This window comes from Cryptomeria japonica, chromosome 11, assembly GCF_030272615.1.
Source record: "Cryptomeria japonica chromosome 11, Sugi_1.0, whole genome shotgun sequence".
Taxonomy (NCBI): Eukaryota; Viridiplantae; Streptophyta; class Pinopsida; order Cupressales; family Cupressaceae; genus Cryptomeria; species Cryptomeria japonica.
The window spans coordinates 574,438,039-574,458,496 of NC_081415.1; the positions used below are offsets into that span (position 1 = coordinate 574,438,039).

The window sequence follows — 20,458 nt, forward strand, 5'->3', positions numbered from 1 at the left end:
AAAGAAATTATTATCATCTTCTTTTTAGGTAGAAGGGCATGCCCTCCTAAGAAGCCCATAAGGCCGGTGAGAGAGGAACAACCCAAGTAGTACTTTCTTCTACCCACTATATAAATTAATACATTAGGAGAAAGCCGCAACACCTTGGTGATGTGTATCTAAACTGATAGTACTCCCTAGCATCTGCACTATGTGTATGCACTTGTGTGGAGAATAAGGATTGGGTTCTTTAATGAGTTGCTGTTGCATGGCTAGACACCAATTTTCATAGAAGTTCCCCCACTAAACACCTTAGAGTAGTGGACCACCCTTTTTTTGTTTGAACATTGTGATAACCTCAGTGCAAGGGGATAGATGGTTTTCCCCCCAAGACACTCACCATAAGTGTCTTGTGGGATGAGATAGAAATCCTTAGCTTAGCATAAGCTACTTGTAGCTTTCCAAGGAGACTAAATAATCCACAATGCACTCATCCATTGTAAAGGATCAACATTTGTCAACTGAATGGCATCAACAGGAGATGGTATGTCCAAATGGGCATAAGGATCAGTGCCATTGTTGGATGTCGCTTTTGTATCCCGCAAAATGGTAGTCTGGGACCATAATAGATATCTCACAATGTAATCAGATATCATCTGACCAACCTATGTGGAAATCTCTACAATGCTAAAGTAAATATCTCATCTGGTGTCATCTACTGTTGCATTGGTTGTCTGTTATAACTCCAAACATTTTGGTAGAACCAAAAGGTTTGGACCAACTAATGCTCGTTTATTAACGAACATCGGTGCCTCTGGTCATTTGTACCTATCATAAAGCCTCCCCCTACCCTGCCCTATATTCCCTAGTATACTAGTATGATCCACATCCAGGGCCATATGAAATTCTGCAAACAATTCTTTGCAGAGATAGAGTGGCAACTCATCCTTTTGTGGCCACCTACCATGAGCATCCAACCATCAAGGATAAATGAAAGGGGCCACCATCGTATTAATGCATCTGGTGACTAAATAATCCCTAATCCTCCCTGTATGTGTCTGATAGTCAAGGAACATGGTATGGGCCTATGTAATAGAAATGCTCATGTTTATGGTGTCCCATTTCACCGTGCCAGACACACTCCTAGAAAGGGATGCATAGAAGGAATTAGTAGAGATCTCATCATAAGGATTGTATGTCCTAATGGTCTCTATCATGGAAAGTACTTGATCCCTAATATCCTTTGCCCTTTCGTTATTAGGATGGGTGGGGGTGGCAAGTATGGTGGTATCAAGGGTGTCTATGGACCTCTACAAGGAAAGAATGGTCTTGGCATAAAGCCGAGACCTACGTTGTGAATTAGTAGAGGGCATTGGACCAAAATGTCTAGATGTGTGGTTGGCACCCTCAGGGTGAACACTACTATCTGACATATGATCATCCATGTGGAAAAATATCTGTACATGTGTAATAAAAGAAAATATTAATTATTCAGTTTAACTATTTTTAAATAATTCAAATACAAATTAAAATTAAAGCAACATACACACTATTTTCAAATATTCAATTTAAAGAAACATTAAAATTAAATACAAACATACATACATGCATAGACATGTACACATACACATACACATACACACACATACACATACACATACACATACACATACACATACACATACACATATACATACACATACACATACACATACACATACACATACACATACACATACCCATACATGTATGCATGCATGCATATATCTATATGTCTACATGTACATGTATGTATGCATGCATGTGTATGTGTGTATGGGTGTATGGGTGTGTATGAAAGTGTTTCTATGGGTGCGTGTGCGTGTATGGTTTAGGGTGTAGGGTGTAGGGTGTGTGTATGTGTGTGTGTATGGGTGTATGTGTGTGTGTAGTGTTTAAGGTTTATGGGTGCATGTATATGTGTGTATGGGCGTATGGGTGTATGTGCGTACACATACATATAAACACATACACATACACATGCATATACAAATACACATACACACATACACATACACATACATATACACATACATATACACATACACATACACATACACATACACATACACATACACATACACATACACATCCACATACACATACACATACACATACATGTACATATGCATGCATGTGTTTGTATGTGTACAGGTACATGTACGTATGCATGCATGTGTATGTGTGATGTAGCCATAACTATTAAACGCTCAAAAGAGAATTGACTGGCTTATGCAGCAACAGTAACATAATGAAAGAAACAAGAAAACATAGCAAGATTATATAAACATATCATATTATTGTCTTATAACATCTGGAAACCAACCAGTTATCATCATACAATCATCATAAAACATCTCGTAGTCAACCGATTACATGCAGGATACAAGCTAGATACAATCCAACCGGGACTCTTAGAATCAACCGGATCACTAATAACGAATCTAAATACTTATTATTATTTCTACTTCCTCTGTCCTATAAATGATTACATAATACCCTATATATACCCTTTGAAACATATCTAGGTCATCCACAAAAGATTACATTTACCAATGCAGGAAAATGAAATGTGTAACTAGGTCAAGCCTAAGAATGAAAGAAATTCTCTTAAAAAATAACAACCAAGAAGTGCAGATCAGCAAGAAGGTCGCCCAGATGCCAAATAACATTGGACAAGACCCCAAATAGATCCACATCCCAAGAAACTACTTCAAAAATGAAGGAAAACCAACTGGTAAGCACAAGAAGTATCCTGAATCCTAGCAAAAGTCAATCGGAATAGATAACTAGCCAAAAAATAATCCAAATGGACTGAAAAATAGGATTTGCAATGAAAAGAAAGCAACTAGCAGGAACACAGAAAAATACACTGAACTGAACAAGAACTAAACTAAAAGGAAATATTTTTGGTTGATGCAAGATTGCTCATAGATCGGGGATGCTCCTACATCAGACACCCTAGGTAGAAAGACATGTTCCATGAGAGGCAACTCATGAGCATTGAAAAGGATTTGGGATAAAGACCCCATGCTCATTTCTGATCTAAACATCTTCATTATCTACAAACCTCTTCTTTAGCTCCTTCGGGATCTCAGCCGAATTCTCTAACCCCTAACTCCCTTTGTTTCTCTTCCCTTGCTTCAAATCTACACATTATTTCTTCTTACTTCTCTATTTTTTCTGCAACTCTAATTTGTTTCTGCCACAAGACTTCATTTGGCTTGTCACTATCACCATTATGTAAGCTAGTTCTATTTGTCCATCAAACTGATGTATTAGATTCTTTTGTAGACTCATGCCATCTTCCGGTATAACCTCTGCAACTAGTTTCTCAGTATTGCAACTTTTCTCAAGGCTCAAATTCTTCATCTCCTTATCTTTCTCCTTCAAAGAAGTCAATGTGAACTTCTACCCATCCTTGTCAATGGTGATTAGGTTTCTTATATAGTCATAAATAGCTCCTCTATCAAACTACCAAGGTCTTCCCAACAAGACATGACAAGAACTCATAGATACAACATCACACAAGACCTCATCCCTAAATGGTCCAATATAAAAATTACTCCTTTACTTCTATCTTTTGATCATCTTGTAACCAACTTACCTTGTATGAACAAGGATTCCCAAGCCTCTTCAACCCAAGCTTCACTACCATCTCTTCCAATGTCAAATTATCAATACTTCCACTATCCACAATAACCTTGCAACACTTACCACCTAATTTGCACACAATCCGAAAAAGACTCTTTCTCTAAGTAGATCCAGTATCCTCACTACTTTGCTCCATCATGACTCTTCTAAACATGAGGGATTCTCCTTGCTCTGGTGTACAGTTAGTTTTGGTAACTTCTCCTTCTGGCTCCTCATTTTCCACACAACTTCTTTCTATTCCCTGCTTACATTCATAAAATTTATGTCTGATTTCTCCACACTTGAAACATTTGTCAGGAAATTATCTACCGGTACTGCCACTGCCTTTCCTCTATGTTTTTTGTTCTAGTTCTTTAGTCCACTTAGGTTTTGATTCTTCTTCAACATTATGCTTCTTTGTACTCATCTGCCCCTTGAATCTCTCCTTCCCTCTAGGGTTATTCAACTATCTTCTTCTCACCTTCTCCTCAGCCTTCAAAGCATACTGGTAAGCCTCTTTGACTATGGAAACCCTTAACATACTCATCTCATCCTGAATATTAAATGAAATTCCATTTATGTACCTCTCTACCTTTTCTCTATCCATCTCTCTTTGTCCATATCTAATCATCACCTTTTAGAATTCCTCAGTGTATTCTTTCACAATCATGTTTCTCTGTTTCAGGTTCTACAACTTCTTGAACAATTCCAACTCATAGTCTCTCGGTATGAACTTGGCCTTCAATCTTGCAACCATCTGTCTCCACCAGGTGATATTCATTTCACCATTATCCAGTCTATCTTTCTGCAATTCTTTCCACCATAAGGTAGCATGCCCTTTTAATTTAGTCTGTGCCAACAAAACTCTTTGTGGGTCCTTGACATCGTCAAACTCAAAGTAACCCTCCAACTCTCCGATCCAATCAATCAGATCCTCTAGGTTTAGTGTTTCAGATTTGTTTGAAACTTCCACTTTATGAACTTTACTCACTTGTGCCATTTCTCTCAGGAATCTTTCCTCTCTTCTGTCTTCTAGTCCTTCAGCCCCTTTCGCTTCAAGCTCTTCACTAGCTTCTTTGTGTGCTATGCTCAAATTCATCATTGGTAAATAGGAAATAAGGAAAAAAATGAATCCCTTAACTATCTAAGCAATTCGAACACAAAACCAATGAAATAGATGGAAAATAGACTAAAATTAAACAATATAAAACTCCCTATTCTGCATCATGGCTTCCATTGCTCTTCTCCTCTTTGTGGTATTGTGGCTCTTAGGTATTATGCTAGAAACCTGCAATTGACACAAAGATTCAAAGTTCGTGATTGTTGAAAATAGAGATTGAATGCTTAATTTATAGATTTTTGGAGAAGATTGATTGAAAGGTGGAACAAACTGATCAATAGGTGGAACTCATATGAGCTAACATGAAGATTGATAGTTGAACTGTTGATTTGGAGGTGAAACTGAATAGATTGAATAGATTAATTGAGTCAACTGATTGAGAAAAAGCTAACTAAAAGAAGAAAAAGAATGATTGGAGGAAATTAAGAAGAGGACAAAGCTAACTAGAAGATGGAAATAGAGATTGGAGAGATAAATGATTAATTAATTAACTGATTGAATTAATTAATTTAGAATGTTCTTGCACTTTAATTTAGATTTTCAATTTAATCTTTGCATGAGATTTATTCAAATAATTGAATTTATTTTAAATTCAATTTAGTATTTGAATATATTTAGAACTTGACTTTGATTTTCAATTTGATTTTTGAAATCGTGCACATGTGATTGAATTTAGAAGAAATTAGAAGAATTTGAAATTGAACGAAATTAGAATTTGGGGATTTGGAAATGGAATCAGAAGAATTAATTAGTTAACTAAATAATTTAAAGAAACTATTTAACTATTTTGAAATGGATTTTAATTAAATAATAAAGATTATTTAAATTAAAGGATAAAAATCATAATTAATTAAATATTAAATATTTAATTAATATTTAGAAAAGGTTTAAATGATTAATTAATTAGAGATAGAAATAGAATTTAGAAGTAATTTATTTAAATAATAAAGATTATTTAAATTGGGGAATTAATCAGAATTAATTAAATAATAAATATTTAATTAATATTATAAAATGGTTAAAATGATTAAATAATGATAGAATAAGAAATAGAATAATTAGTAAGATGATGAGGAAATATGAAATTAGAAGAATAAGATTAATTAACTTAATTAAATAATTACAAAATTATTTAATCAATTAGATGAATAATTATTACATGATCAATGAGACATTTTTAGGTGTCTACATTTGCCCCTCTTTGAGACAATGTCAGAATGATGTTGTCTCAAAGAAAAAAAAAATTTATTCCCCAATGACGCTTAGGGTGTAATGCTCCCTTAAGAGATTGTTTGTGCATTAAAGACATGAATGATCTCTCGAAAAAAGAAGAATGTGAGATGAAAGATAGAAGAATGGTTAGTTGATTAGAGATAGAGATTGGTGATGTGAAGATGACATTGAGATATAATATGAGAGAATGAACCTTAGAATGAAATAGAATAATGTTAGATGATAGAAAATGATTTAGAAAGAGATGGTGAGAAAAGAATCAGCAAACTAGCAATAAGAAAATGAGATGAAATGAGAATGATTGATTCATGAACTTGTGTCATTATTTATTGCACAATATGTATTCATCACTAAGCCTTATCATTGAACAATGGAGCTTAGCACATCAGCGTATAAGGAACCAAGATGTAAAGATATCTCATTGAATAAACAAACACGTAGCAGACAAGGAGTGAACCCCTCCATTCCGGGAAATACACTAGGGGTCGAGGTATGTGTGGCATTGACAAGTTGAATGCTCCTATCACAGACACCCACTAGAGCAATTTACCTATAACTTCATCGGTTCACACCACAAACAACAAACAAAGAAAAAGATAATTCCCATCATAGCTCCTCTATTCACTTGTGGACATCCCCAAGTAGCATAGGAACATAATCTGTCACCAAATGATAAAAGATAAAGACTGACTAGGACAAAATTCAGCAGTTATACTAACCTTGTACCTACGTTCTCAGTTGCTTGATGTGATGGTTGATAATGTCTGATCTCAGAAAGTTGTGGACCCCATTTAAGACTGACCTATCTGATTTCGAGTGTATCATCTTTTGTTTAAGACAAGATAATGATCATTTGGTATGGATATGATACGATTGATAAGACAGTTTGATCAGTTAATTGCAGATGTTTGACTGGATAGTCATATCCTTTGTTAATTACGTGCAAAACATTTGCTAGATATCTGCTAGGGTATTTGTTTCTTGCGAGACATTTTATTGCCAATTTTTTGATTGATTGATTTTCGATTTTTAGTTCTTTTCCAAGAGCTTTTTTTATGTTTTTGGATTATGTGGATCAATATTTGAATGTTTTTTATTGATTTTTCTAGGATAATTTTGAGATTTTTTTGGTATTTTTCAAAGGATGGTATGTGAATTTTTTTGGTATTTTCTCAGTTATGCATATTTGATTTTTAGGATTTTTTTAGGACATTTTCTGAGTTTTAGGATTTTTTCAAGACATTTTCTGAATTTTAGGATTTTTTTAGTTATGCCCCTAGTGTGCAGACCTGTATGACATAATGATTTGCAGAATGCATGTGGAGACAATGAATTTTTGGCATGACCTATGTTAATGCAATATGCATGATGAAGATGATTTTCCTATTTTAACAAGGATGACTATGTTTGTTTGGAATTTCGTAATACACCAATTGAAATGGAGGTACAAAACATTTAGTAGATAAGTGCTCAATCGATCCTTAAGGTCCTTTTGAACATCCATATTAATTCACTTAGTGACTAAGATTTACAAATGGAGACGGGGAAAACTTCCCCATTGGTTCTTGAAACTTTGATCTTATTTTGCCCATGTGTGTAGAGATGAATTAATTCTCACTCGTGTATTCACTAAAGATCCTTAGCATCGTATATGACTAGCTACAGGGATTATCCTAACTTCAAAAGAATCCCAAATAGAGCCTCACTACCAGCAAGCTTTTAGAGCCCTGATGAGGTTATAGACTGTAATTTCTCAAATATTGCTCCATTGCCAGCAAGCATTCATAACCCTGATGGAGTTACTTGCATGTTCCCATAGTCAAGCCCTTTGTCGCACTTGCATGCATCATATTTCAGTTATATATCATTTCTCTTTTGCCTTGAGATCAATATTTGGCATAGCTCTTTTTCTTTTTATTTTCTTGCCTTGACTTTGTAAGTAATGAAACCTACTTGGGTGTGATAATTATAGTGGTGCTGAAGTAGAATTTTAGATTTTCACTAGCATATGATCAACTAGTTGTATAGAATGAATTAGAGATTTTCTTAATGTGTTTTGAAATATAGAAATTGATATATTTTGGGTTAACAAGTCTCAACTAGTGAAATCACTACCCAACCATAAGTAAAGCATCGTCATAGGGTAATGTTGAAAATGAATGACCTTAGGACCTCAAAGACTTCATGTCCGAATATCTAAGAAAGGAGATGACCTTTTTTTCTCTTGAATGCAAACAGATGATAAACTTGTGCAGTTGCCTTTTTTTATTGGTGCTGGTATACAGAAACTAATGTTATAAAAATTGTGAATATGATGTTCTTGAAAAAGAAACTATATGTGATGCAGTGCTTTGAATAAAATGATATGAAATATGCAAAGTAAAACCTAAACTAACCCAGCCCTTAGGTATAATATCGTTTAAGGTGCATGTTGTTCATAGGGTCAGAGAGTGGATCTCCCTCCATGGTAGCCAAATTGTATGCTCCATTGCCTATAACCCTTGTTATGATAAAAGGACCTAGCCAGTTAGGTTCAAACTTCCTTGGCTTTTCTTGTTTCTCTAGGTTCCTTTGATTCTCTTTGAGAAATAGATCTCCCACTTCAATATTTCTTGGGCAGACTCATTTATTATAACTTCTTCTTAGTTTATTTTGATAACCTTGCAAATGATTGAAAGTAGTTTGTCTCCTTTCATCAAGCATTTCTAGCTCTTGTAATCTTGCCACCTGATAGTCTCCTCTGATATGATGTTTTTTAAGGAGACTCTTAGAGATGGTATTTCTATTTCAATAGGGAGTATTGCTTCTGTACCATAGACCAAGGAATATGGTGTTTCTTCTATACCATAGACCAAGGAATATGGTGTTGCTTCTGTAGGGATGCGTACTCCTATTCTATAAGCCCAAAGAGCGGGATTTAACTGAAGATGCTAGTCTTGTCTTGTGTCAGTGACAACTTTCTTAAGGATCTTCAATATTGTCTTGTTTGTTGCCTCTTCTTGTCCATTGCTTTGCTCAAATTCATCATTACTAAACAGGAAATAAGGAAATTCATGAATCCCTTAACTATCTAAGCAATTCGAAAATAAAACCAATGAAATAGTTGCAAAATAGACTAAAATTAAACAATATAAAACTCCCTATTGTGCATGATGGCTTCCATTTCTCTTCTCCTCTTTGTGGTATGGTGGTTCTCAGATATTGTGCTAACAACCTACAATTGACACAAAGATTCAAAGTTTGTGATTGTTGAAAATAGAGATTGAGTGCTTAATTTATAGATTTTTTGAGAAGATTGACTGAAAGGTGGAACAAACTGATCAAGAGGTGGAACTCAGGTGAGGTCACATTAAGATTGATAGTTGAAATGTTGATTTGGAGGTGAAACTGAATAGATTGAATAAATTAATTGAGTCAACTGATTGAGAAAAAACTAACTGAAGGAAGAAAAAGAATGATTGGAGGAAATTAAGAAGATGACAAAGATAACTAGAAGACGGAAATAGAGATTGGAGAGATAAATGATTAATTAATTAATTTAGCATGTGCTTACACTTTAATTTAGATTTTCAATTTAATCTTTGCATGAAATATATTCAAATACTAAATTGACTTTAAAATAAATTCAGTTATTTGAATAAATCTCATGCAAAGATTAAATTGAAAATCTAATTTAAAGTGCAAGCCTTCTCTTCTTTGTGGTATGGTGGCTCTTAGATATCGCGCTGGCAACCTACAATTGACACAAAGATTCAAAGTTCGTGATTGTTGAAAATAGAGATTGAATACTCAATTTATAGATTTTTTGAGAAGATTGATTGAAAGGTGGAACATACTGATCAAGAGGTGGAACTCAGGTGAGCTCACATGAAGATTGATAGTTGAACTGTTGATTTGGAGGTGAAACTAAATAGATTAATTGATTCAACTGATTGAGAAAAAGCTAATTGAAGGAAGAAAAGAATGATTGGAGGAAATTAAAAAGATGACAAAGCTAACTAGAAGATGGAAATAGAGTTGGAGAGATAAATGATTAATTAATTAATTGATTGAATTAATTAATTTAGCATGTGCTTGCACTTTCATTTAGATTTTTAATTTAATCTTTGCATGAGATTTATTCAAATAGTTGAATTTATTTTAAATTCAATTTAGTATTTGAATATATTTAGAACTTGACTTTGATTTTCAATTTGATTTTTGAAATCATACACATGTGATTGAATTTAGAAGAAATTAGAAGAATTAATTAGTTAATTAAATAATTTAAAGAAACTATTTAACTATTTTGAAATGGACTTTAATTAAATAATAAAGATTATTTAAATTAAAGGATTAAAATCACAATTAATTAAATAGTAAATATTTAATTAATATTTAGAAAAGGTTTAAATGATTAATTAATTAGAGATAGAAATAGAAGTAATTTATTTAAATAATAAAGATTATTTAAATTGGGGCATTTATCAGAATTAATTAAATAATTAATATTTAATGAATATTAGAAAATGGTTAAAATGATTAAATAATGATAGAATAAGAAATAGAATAATTAGTAAGATGATGAGGAAATATGAAATTAAAAGAATAAGATTAATTAACTTAATTAAATAATTATATAATTATTTAATCAATTAGATGAATAATTAGTACATGATCAATGAGACATTTGTACGTGCCTACACTTCATACTCATCCTCAAATTCAAGATTCCTTCACAAACCAATCAATGCATTCTGGATTTCGTTCCTCACCTCATTCCTGAAGTCCTCCATCATCTGCTATGCCCTCTAGGAGTTTATCCATCTAGGCAGCATCTCCTCTTCTGCTTTGGTGAAATGCCTCAACTCAACGATTTATTGAACGCACATGCAACCTACCTCCAAGAGATGACCTGTCCATCCAAAGGAATTCCTCAAGATTCACAAACAACTCTTCCACCAACCAATTCATAACCAAATTTGATACCAAATGACGCAGCCATAACGTGTAAACCCTCAAAAGAGAACTGACTGGCTTATGCATCAAGACTAACACAACGAAAGCAACAAGAATAAATAGAAAGATTATAGAAATAGATCATATTATTATCTTAGAACCTCCAGCAACTAACCAGTTATCATCATACAATCATCATAGTATATCTAGTAGTCAACTGGTTACATGTAGGCTACAAGCCAGATACAATCCAACTGGGACTCTCAGAATCAACCAAATCATGAATCATGAATCTAAAACCTTATTCTGATTTCTACTTCATCTCTCCCTTAAATTATTACATAATACCCTATATATACCCTCCACAACATATCCAGGTCGGCCACAAAATATTTCATTTACCAATGCAGGAAAGTGAACCATGTAACTACGTCAGCCCTAAGAATGAAAGAAATTATCCTAGAAAATAACAACCAAGAAGTGCGGGTCAGCAAGAAGGTTGGCCACAAGTCAAATAACATCACCAAATAGATCCACACGCCAAGAAACTGCTCCAGAAATGAAGGAAACCCAACCGGTAAGCACAAGAATTATCCTGGAACCTAGAAACATTCAATCAAGAACAATAACTAGCCGAAAAAGAATCCAAATGGATTGGAAATATAGAATTAAGCACATGAACTAGCCCAGAAACTGAAAATAGGATCTACAATGAAAAGCAAGCAACTACCCGCACCTACCAACAAGAACACAGAAAACTTCACACTGAACTGAACAAGAAGTAAATTGAAAGGAAATATTTTTGGTTGATGCAATATTGCTCATAGACCGGGGATGCTCCTACATCAATGTGTGTATGGGTGTATGGGTGTGTGTATGTGTGTGTGTTTATGGGTGCATGTGTGTGTACAATTTAGGGTGTAGGGTGTGTGTGTGTATGGGTGTATGTGTGTGTGTAGTGTTTAGGGTTTATGGGTTCATGCATATGTGTGTATGGGTGTGTGTATGTGTGTATGGGCATATGTGCATATGCGTACACATACACATACATGTACATATGCATGCATATGTGTGTAAGTGTACATGTACATGTACATATGCATGAATGTGTATGTGTGTATGGGTGTGTGTTTGTGTGTGTGCATGGGTGCACGTGTGTGTATGGTTTAGGGTGTAGGGTGTGTGTGTATGGGTGTATGTGTGTGTGTGTGTCAAGTTTAGGGTTTATGGGTGCATGCATATGTGTGTATGGGTGTGTATATGTGTGTATGGGCATATGTGCATATGGGTGTATGGGTGTATGTGTGTATGTTTAGGGTTTCTAGGGTATGTGTGTATGGGTGTATGTTTAATATTTGTAAGTTTGATTTCAGTGCCTTTGTGTGTATGGTGTTTTATGTGTGTATGTGTCTATGTTTTTAAATTTCAGTAAGTTAAATTTTCCTAATGTTTTAAAATAATAAATAAATAAAAATTTTAATTATAACTACAAAAAAAATAAAAACAAAAGATAAATTAATTTTTTAATTATAACTACACTAACAAAAAAATAAAAAATAATAAATAAATTAATATTTTAAATTATATCTACAAATAAAAAAATTTAAAACAATAAATAAATTAATTTTTTAAATTATAACTACAAAACAAAAACAAAAACAAAAACAAAAACAAAAACAAAAAAAAACCTACTTGGAAGAAGGGGGTTGGAGTTAAGCTCTTCTTGTGTTCGACCGAACTCCCAAGCAGGTCACAATGCAAATGAGGGGGGTCAGCCGAATTTGGGTTGATAAAGACTTTTGTTTGAGTTCAATTGGTTCAGCCGAACTAAGTTCGATCGAATCAAAGGGGCCACACGGTGCCCAACGAGTCTAGCCAAACTGAGTTTGGTCGGACATGCCCAAGTTGGCCGTAGGTGTGACACACCTTTGTGCTTTGGCCCACATTGTTTAGTTAAACAAATATAAATTAGAATAAAAAATGAGTGTATATTTGTGTAACTGGCAACATATATATGTATATGAATTGAAAGTGTGCATGTATGGGTAAATCTATGTAAATGTGCATGAGTATGTGTAAGAGAAAGTGCATTTGTATGCTAATGAGAATAAGATAAATAAATAAATAAAATAACAAAATATAATATGAAGAAGTAAAAGGATATACATTGAATTAATTAAATATAAGTTCGTAATATATAAAAGAATACAAAATAAGATAGTATTATAGATAAATAAATATAAAACATGAGAAAAATATAAATAAATGTTTAGGAAATATAAGTGTAACATAAGAATAAATAAAAGACTAGAAATAATATGAGTAACTATATAAATAAAGGTGTTAAATATTTACTAACAAAGATAAAAATCCACCTCAAAAACAAGAATACAAAACAATGTAAGGAAAACGAAGAAAGATAAATATATCTATATATAAGAATCGACTAAATACTAAAACACATAATTAAAAAATTAAAATATAGAGAAATACTCAAATAAATACTTATATATCATAGAGGTTGTATAATATCAATTTTTAAAATTTCTAGTGATTTTAAAAATAAGAAAAAAAAATGTTAATACATATTTAATATATATAAAGAAATTATTTTAAAATATAAATCTAGAATTAGATTGTTAAAAATTTGTAGAATGAACATTTGAATTATTTTATTGTTGGTTTTCATGAAATAAATAGGACAACATTTCTTAGATATGAGAAGATGAGAGGGAGTAGGAGATGGAGTGTTTCTAGGGTTTTAGGTGGAGATGTTGTAGGGAAGGAGGGTGAGGATGAAGGAGATTGAGAGGATAATGGTGATGGCTATGCTCTAGAGTCTACATGGTAGTGGGCTTGTTGTTTCCTTGTGTAGTGGATGGTATGCTATGTATTTGTGCAATGGTTGGATTTTAGAGGGCTTGTTGTGGCTTCATGTGATAGTGAGCATGTTGTGACATCTCATGGCACATGACATGCTACTTGTTTCTATTTTGTGAGTAATTGTCATGTTGTAGATTCAATCTTGGAAGGAGATGTTGTTGGCGATGTTGTTTCTGGGTGTGAAGGCTTTGTCCTTTTAAAAGAGTGATCAGCTATGGGTTTCCTTTATTTTTGCAAATCCTATACTTTTTTTAGTGATTGTGCTAAGGTTTTGTTCCTGTTGGCAAGGTTGAGTCTTCTTTTTCCCCTTTTGGGATTTGTCTCTATCTTTTTGTGGGGTATTCTTTTTCTCTATGTTTATCTTTTCATATCAGTTTTCATTGCTCTTGTAGGGAGCCTTGTTATTTTTCAAAATCTTGAGCAAATAGCTTCCATTTCTTTTGCAGCCATTTTTATTGGTCACTATTTTTGGTTAAGGGTTTTATCTAGTTTTGAGGAGATGTTCAGCTTAGTGAATTTAGATGGAGCCCATCGGTTTCATGTTTTCTATTTCTAAGTGTGAGCTCCTATTGTTTCTTCCTTGGTTCTTTTCTATGTTACTCGTATGGTAGTGGAGTCTTCTCCTGTAGAGGTGGAGATCTTTCTTGTTGGAAAGGATAGGGTTTGGTTTTCTCAACATTATTCTTCATCCTCTGTTGCTTCTATTGAGGTGGAGGCATCTCATATTAAGGTGGAGAATGGCTTTGTAGGAGAGGTTGGATGCTATTACAATTAGGCTTTTTCTACTCTATCTCCTAACCTTGGCTTCATGGGAGTGGAAGTAGCTCATTTCTGGCTCTTTTTACTATTGGTTTATTCCTTTATTGTCCCTATTGAGGTGGAGATGGGCTTTGTAGGAGAGGCGGGGACTTGATGTAAGGGGGCTTTTGATTTGATTTTCCTAATGGTTATGGGAGCCATTCTAAAACTCTTTCTAAATTTTTGGGGAGCTTGTAAAAACTCTTTTTTTCTACCCTTCTTTAGGTTCTTGGATGCTTAGGAGGTTTTGGTGATGCCCTTATTTTAAATTTTATGGGAATGTTTCCAAAACTTAGTCATGTAGGTGTTTTCTTTGTGTTATGTTTTAATTTTACTAGGTTTTAAAGTTATGGGAGCCTTGCAAAACCCTTTCCCTATGTATATCTAAGCTCTCTTGTTTGATAGATTTGGACTTTTGGATGTTTTAGCCAGCTCTTTGGTGCCTTGTTTCTAGTGTTCAGCTATGTGGATTTTCCTCCGCAATGTTTAGTTAGTGGGTTTTGGATCCCTATAAAATCAATGTTTAAGTTTTTGGGTCATTTCAAAGCCTACTATGATTTTCATTGTTTCAAATTTAAATGTATTAATTATTAAGAATTATTTCCCATTAAACTAGTTTAACATACTATCTAAAATTGAGATCATATAAAAAGATAAGAAGATTGTTAGTAGGATGAGACCACCACAAACATTTTGGAATAGAGGATGTTGCATATTTGATGGAAATGTTCATTTTTAATTGTACACTATCTTAAGAATAACTTCACAAATCATATAATAGTTAAGGAGGTTCATTTCATTATGTATATGACTTATACTATATGTGATTATCCTTAAAAAATATATTTTCAAGCCTAGAAATTAGATGATTTAATCTCATTCAAGCTATAATAAATATATTTTATATTTGAGTACACAAAGAAAATTTTTTTTTGTTGATTTCACTGGCAACAACTAGAAAGGATTTTTACTTGTCACGTTGATTTCACTTGCAACAACTACAAAGTGGTTCTTCTTGTCATTTTGATTCATTTAGAGACACCATATAATGAGTTTGTTCCAAATGTTATGAATTTTTTTGTCATTTTGATTTACTTAGACCAACTATTTAATGGTGTGTTCCTTTTTATGAAAAATCAATATAAATGGGTATTTTTATCAATGGTTTACATTTAAACTGATCTTACATCTATCCTATTATATCTTAAAAATATAAATTAAAGAAGGTTTCTTCAAGGCTACATAGTGTGGGATTCCTATTTAGTTAAATGATCCATTGAGGCTGCCTAATTTTCTTGAGCAAGCATATTTTCAATATCCTTCAAATTTGGATCATGGACACTATCACACAAGACAAGATAATTCAAATTATCATAACATGTACATGCCAAGATTCATATATAATTTATTTAATAACTGAAAAAAGATAATATGTAAGAAAATATCACATAAACATACCTAAAAATAATAGACATTATATCTTTTATTAAGTGATGTAATAAAATCTATTAAGAACAATCATAATCATAGACATTTTATCTTTTATTAAATGCAATAAAATTTATTAAAGAAAAAATCATAATCATACATTTTCAAAATTATTTTAAATTCTATCTACTAATGGCAAGCATTTAGATCTTTTATAAATATTTATATAATTACCTTTATGTGAAAAAGATTTAACCATTATAAAGCTATTTTGAAAACTCTTCCAACATGTACTGGAAGAAAAATTCCTAAATAAATATAGCTATTGTTTCCCAATGAAACATCAACACTCAAACCATTTCTTATTATCGTGTAATTACCAACAACAAAAAAGATCCCAATAACTAAAGATTTTAAATCTAACTAAAGCCAAAATCTAGAATCATATTTAGCTCCAACATACCAAGCATCTGTATCAGAAAATGGTAATATTGGTTAGCTTATGCTTTGTTTTTTAATATTTTCATGATTTGCAAAAATCAACAAATAAAATGGCTTTTATCAAAATTTAATTTGTTAAAAAATATTTTAATAAAATCTAAATATTAAAAAAAATGTAGAGTTGATAGAGACTTTATAACAAACATTACAAAAATGACCGCTTAGAACTGAGTGATCTACAAAAATGAATTAAAAATATATATTACACTGTATTGGTTGTTTAACTATATAGAAAAATAGAGATCTAGAGATAAAATTTAAACTGCAATTGAATATTAAGCATAAAACTTAGGATAATAAAACTAAAAGCTTAAAAATGTAGTACAACATGCAAAGTGTTGTTCAAAAATAGAGTTGATGGAGATTTTATCAAAAAAAAATTGGAAAAAAAATTACTTTTGAATGTTGAGTAATCATCAAAGCTTAATTAAATTCTATATATGTATGTTGAATTGGTTGTGTTTTTATACCCAAAAAAATAAAGCATAAAATCATAAAAATTTCTGCAAAAAATTGATATAAAGCAGAGGATCTCACCACCATGTTGAAACTTTGCCATTGGCAATTCAAATTAAATAGCTTTTCTCAATTTAATAAAACACAACACGTCTGAAGGATACATATATAAAAACAAAATATTAAAAATTATAAATAATAAGAAAAAGATTAAGTAAGTTGGTATTTGAATAACGTTTTTCTTATTCTGAACACACCTGTCCATTAAACTCAATATAATCACATGTTTGATATTATTTTAATTTATATATGAAATAAATATTAATTTGTCAAAATCATAATTCTCTTTACCTTTCACTTATAAATGAGCTCTATTAAAGGGTTTCTCAACAAAAACAAATAACAGATTCAAAATCCTTTATTGATAAAAACCCTAAGGATGCAGCCACAACCGGTGAATCCTCAAAAGAGAACTGACTAGCTTATGCATCAAGAGCAACACAACAAAAGGAATAATAAAACATATAAAGATTAAAGAAACATGTCATGTTATTGTCTTTGAACCTCCGACAACCATCATCATATAGTCATCATAGAGCATTTGATAGTCAACCGATTACATGTAGGCCACATGCTAGATACAATCCATCTAAGACTCTTAGAATCAACCAGATCTCTAATCACGAATCTAAATCCTTATTCTGATCTCTACTTTTATTTCCTACAAATAATTACATAATCCTATATATACCCTCTGGAACATATCCAGGTCACCCACAAAAGATTACATTTACCAATGAATGAAAATGAAATGTGTAACTAGGTCAGCCCTAAGAATTAAAGAAATTCCTCTAGAAAATAACAACCAAGAAGTGCAGATCAATAGGAAGGTTGGCAACACACCAAAGAATATCAGACAAGACCCCAAATATATCCACACGCCAAGGAACCTCTCCGAAAATGAAGGAAAACCAACCGCCAAGCTCAAGAACTATCCTGAAACCTTGAAATAGTCAAACTGGGACTGATAACTAGCCGGAAAAGAATCCAAAGGACTGAAAAATATGGAATTAAGCACATGAACCAGCCTAGAAACCGAAAATAGGATCTACAATAAAAAGCAAGAAACTACTAGCACCTACCAGTAAGAACACAGAAAACTGGACATAGAACTAAACAAGAACTAAACTGAAAGGAAATATTTTGGGTTCATGCAAGATTTCTCAGAGACAGTGGATGCTCCTACATAAGACACCCTAGGTAGAAAGAGATGTTCCATGAGAGGAAACTCATGAACATCAAAAAGGATTTAGGATAAAGACCCCATTCTCATTTTTGATCCAAACATTTTCCTTATCTGCAAACCTCTTCTTTAGCTCCTCTTGAACCTCAACTAGATTCTCTAACTTCTAACTCTCTTTGTTTCTCTTTCTTTGCTCCAGATCTGCACTTTGTCTTTTCTTACTACTCTCTTTCTTCTGCAACTCTGATTTGTTTTTGCCACAAGACTTCATCAGGTGTGTCACCATAAGCTTTTTGTCATCCAGTTCTATTTGTTCATCAAGCTTATCTATTAGATCCTTTTGCAAGCTTGTGCCTTTTTCTTGTATAACTTCTACAATCAGTTTCTCAATACTACAACTTCTCTCAAGACTCAAATTCTTCACCTCCTTCTCCTTCTCCTTCAAAGAAGTCAATGTGAACTACTACCCATCCTTCTCAATAGTGATTAGGTTTCTTCTACAGTCATAAATAGCTCCTCTATCAAATTGCCAAGGTCTTCCCAACAAGACATGACAAGCACTCATAATACAACATCACACAAGACCTCATCCCTAAAAGGCCCAATATTAAAACTTACCAAACATTGTTCCTTTACTTCTAACTTTTGATAATCTTGTAACCAACTTACCTTGTAAGGACAAGGATGCTCAAGCCTCTTCAATCCAAGCTTCACTAGAATCTCCTCAGATACCAAATTATCAATTCTTCCACTATCCACAATAACCTTGCAACACTTACCACCATATTTACACATAGTCCGGAAAAGACTCTTTCTCTGAGTAGGTTCGGTATCTTCACTGCTCTGCTCCATCATGACTCTTCTAAAAATAAGGGATTCTCCTTCCTCTAGTGCACAGTTAGTTCCAGTAACTTCTCCTTCTAGTTCCTCATTCACCACACAACTTCTTGCCATTCTCTATTTACATTCATAAAATCTATGTCTGGTTTCTCCACACTTGAAACATTTGCTGCAAAATTCTCTGTTGGTACTACCACTACCTTTTCTTTGTGTTTCCTATTCTGGTTCTTTACTCCACTTAGATTTTGATTCTTATTCAACATTCTTCTTCTCTGTACTCATCTTTCCCTTGAATATCTTCTTCCCTCTAGGGTTATTCGTCTGTCTTCTTCTCACCTTGTCCTCATCCTTTAGAGCATACTGGTAAGCTTCTTTAATTATGGAAACCCTAAACATACTCATCTCATCTTGAATGTTAAATGCAAGTCCTTTTATATACCTCGCCACCTTTTCTCTATCCATCTCTTTATGTCTAGATCTAATCATCACCTTGTAGAATTCCTTAGTATACTCTTTCAAGTCATGTTTCTTTGTTTCAGGTTCTACAACTTCTTGAACAATTCCAACTCATATTCTCCTGGTATGAACTTGGCCTTCAATATTGCAACCATCTATCTCCACTAGGTGATCTTCATTTCACCATTATCCACTCTGTCTCTTTGTAATTCTTTCCACCATAAGGAAGCATGCCCTTTCAACTTAGTTTGTTCCAACCTGACTCTCTGCGGGTCCTTGACATGCTCAAACTGAAAGTAATCATCCAACTCTCTAATCCAATCAATCAAATCCTTTAGGTTCAACATTCTGGAAAAGTTTGAAACCTCTAGTTTATGAACTTTACTCACTTGTGCCATTGTTCTTAGGAAACTTTCCTCTCTTTCGTCTTCCGGTCCTTCAGCCTCTTCTGCCTCAAGCTCTTCACCAACTTCTTCATACTCATCTTCAGATTTTGGATTCCTCTGCAAACCAACCAATGCATTCTGAATTTCATTCCTCATCTCATTCTTGAAATCCTCCATCATCTTCTCTACCCTCTGGGGGTTCATCCTTGTATGCGACATCTCCTCCTCCGCTCTGGTGAACTGCCTCAACTTGGTGATCTGACTACCAGTTTCAATTGCCTATCACTCAGTGATCTAATGAACACACATGCAGCCTACCTCCAATTGGTGATATGTCCACCCAAAGGAATGCCTCAAAGTTCGCAAACAACTCTTCCACCAACTAGTTCATAACTAACTCTGATACCACTTGATGTGGCCATAACCAGTGAATCTTCAAAAGAGAACTAATCAACTTATGCAGAAAGAGTAACACAACAAAAGTAACAATAAAATATAGAAAGATTACATAAACATATCATATTA

The 20,458-nt window shown here is 33.2% G+C and overlaps 1 protein-coding gene across 1 annotated transcript in view; it reads right to left on the minus strand.

Moving 5' to 3' along the window:
• LOC131064759 (pluviatolide O-methyltransferase-like) overlaps positions 1 to 20,089 on the minus strand; it is a 56,279-nt gene extending 36,190 nt beyond the window's left edge. The window contains exon 1 of the mRNA XM_057999028.2: positions 19,937 to 20,089. Within this exon, the coding sequence (XP_057855011.2) occupies positions 19,937 to 20,089 (153 nt within the window). The remainder of the gene's footprint in view (positions 1 to 19,936) is intronic.
• Positions 20,090 to 20,458: the final 369 nt, after the last annotated feature.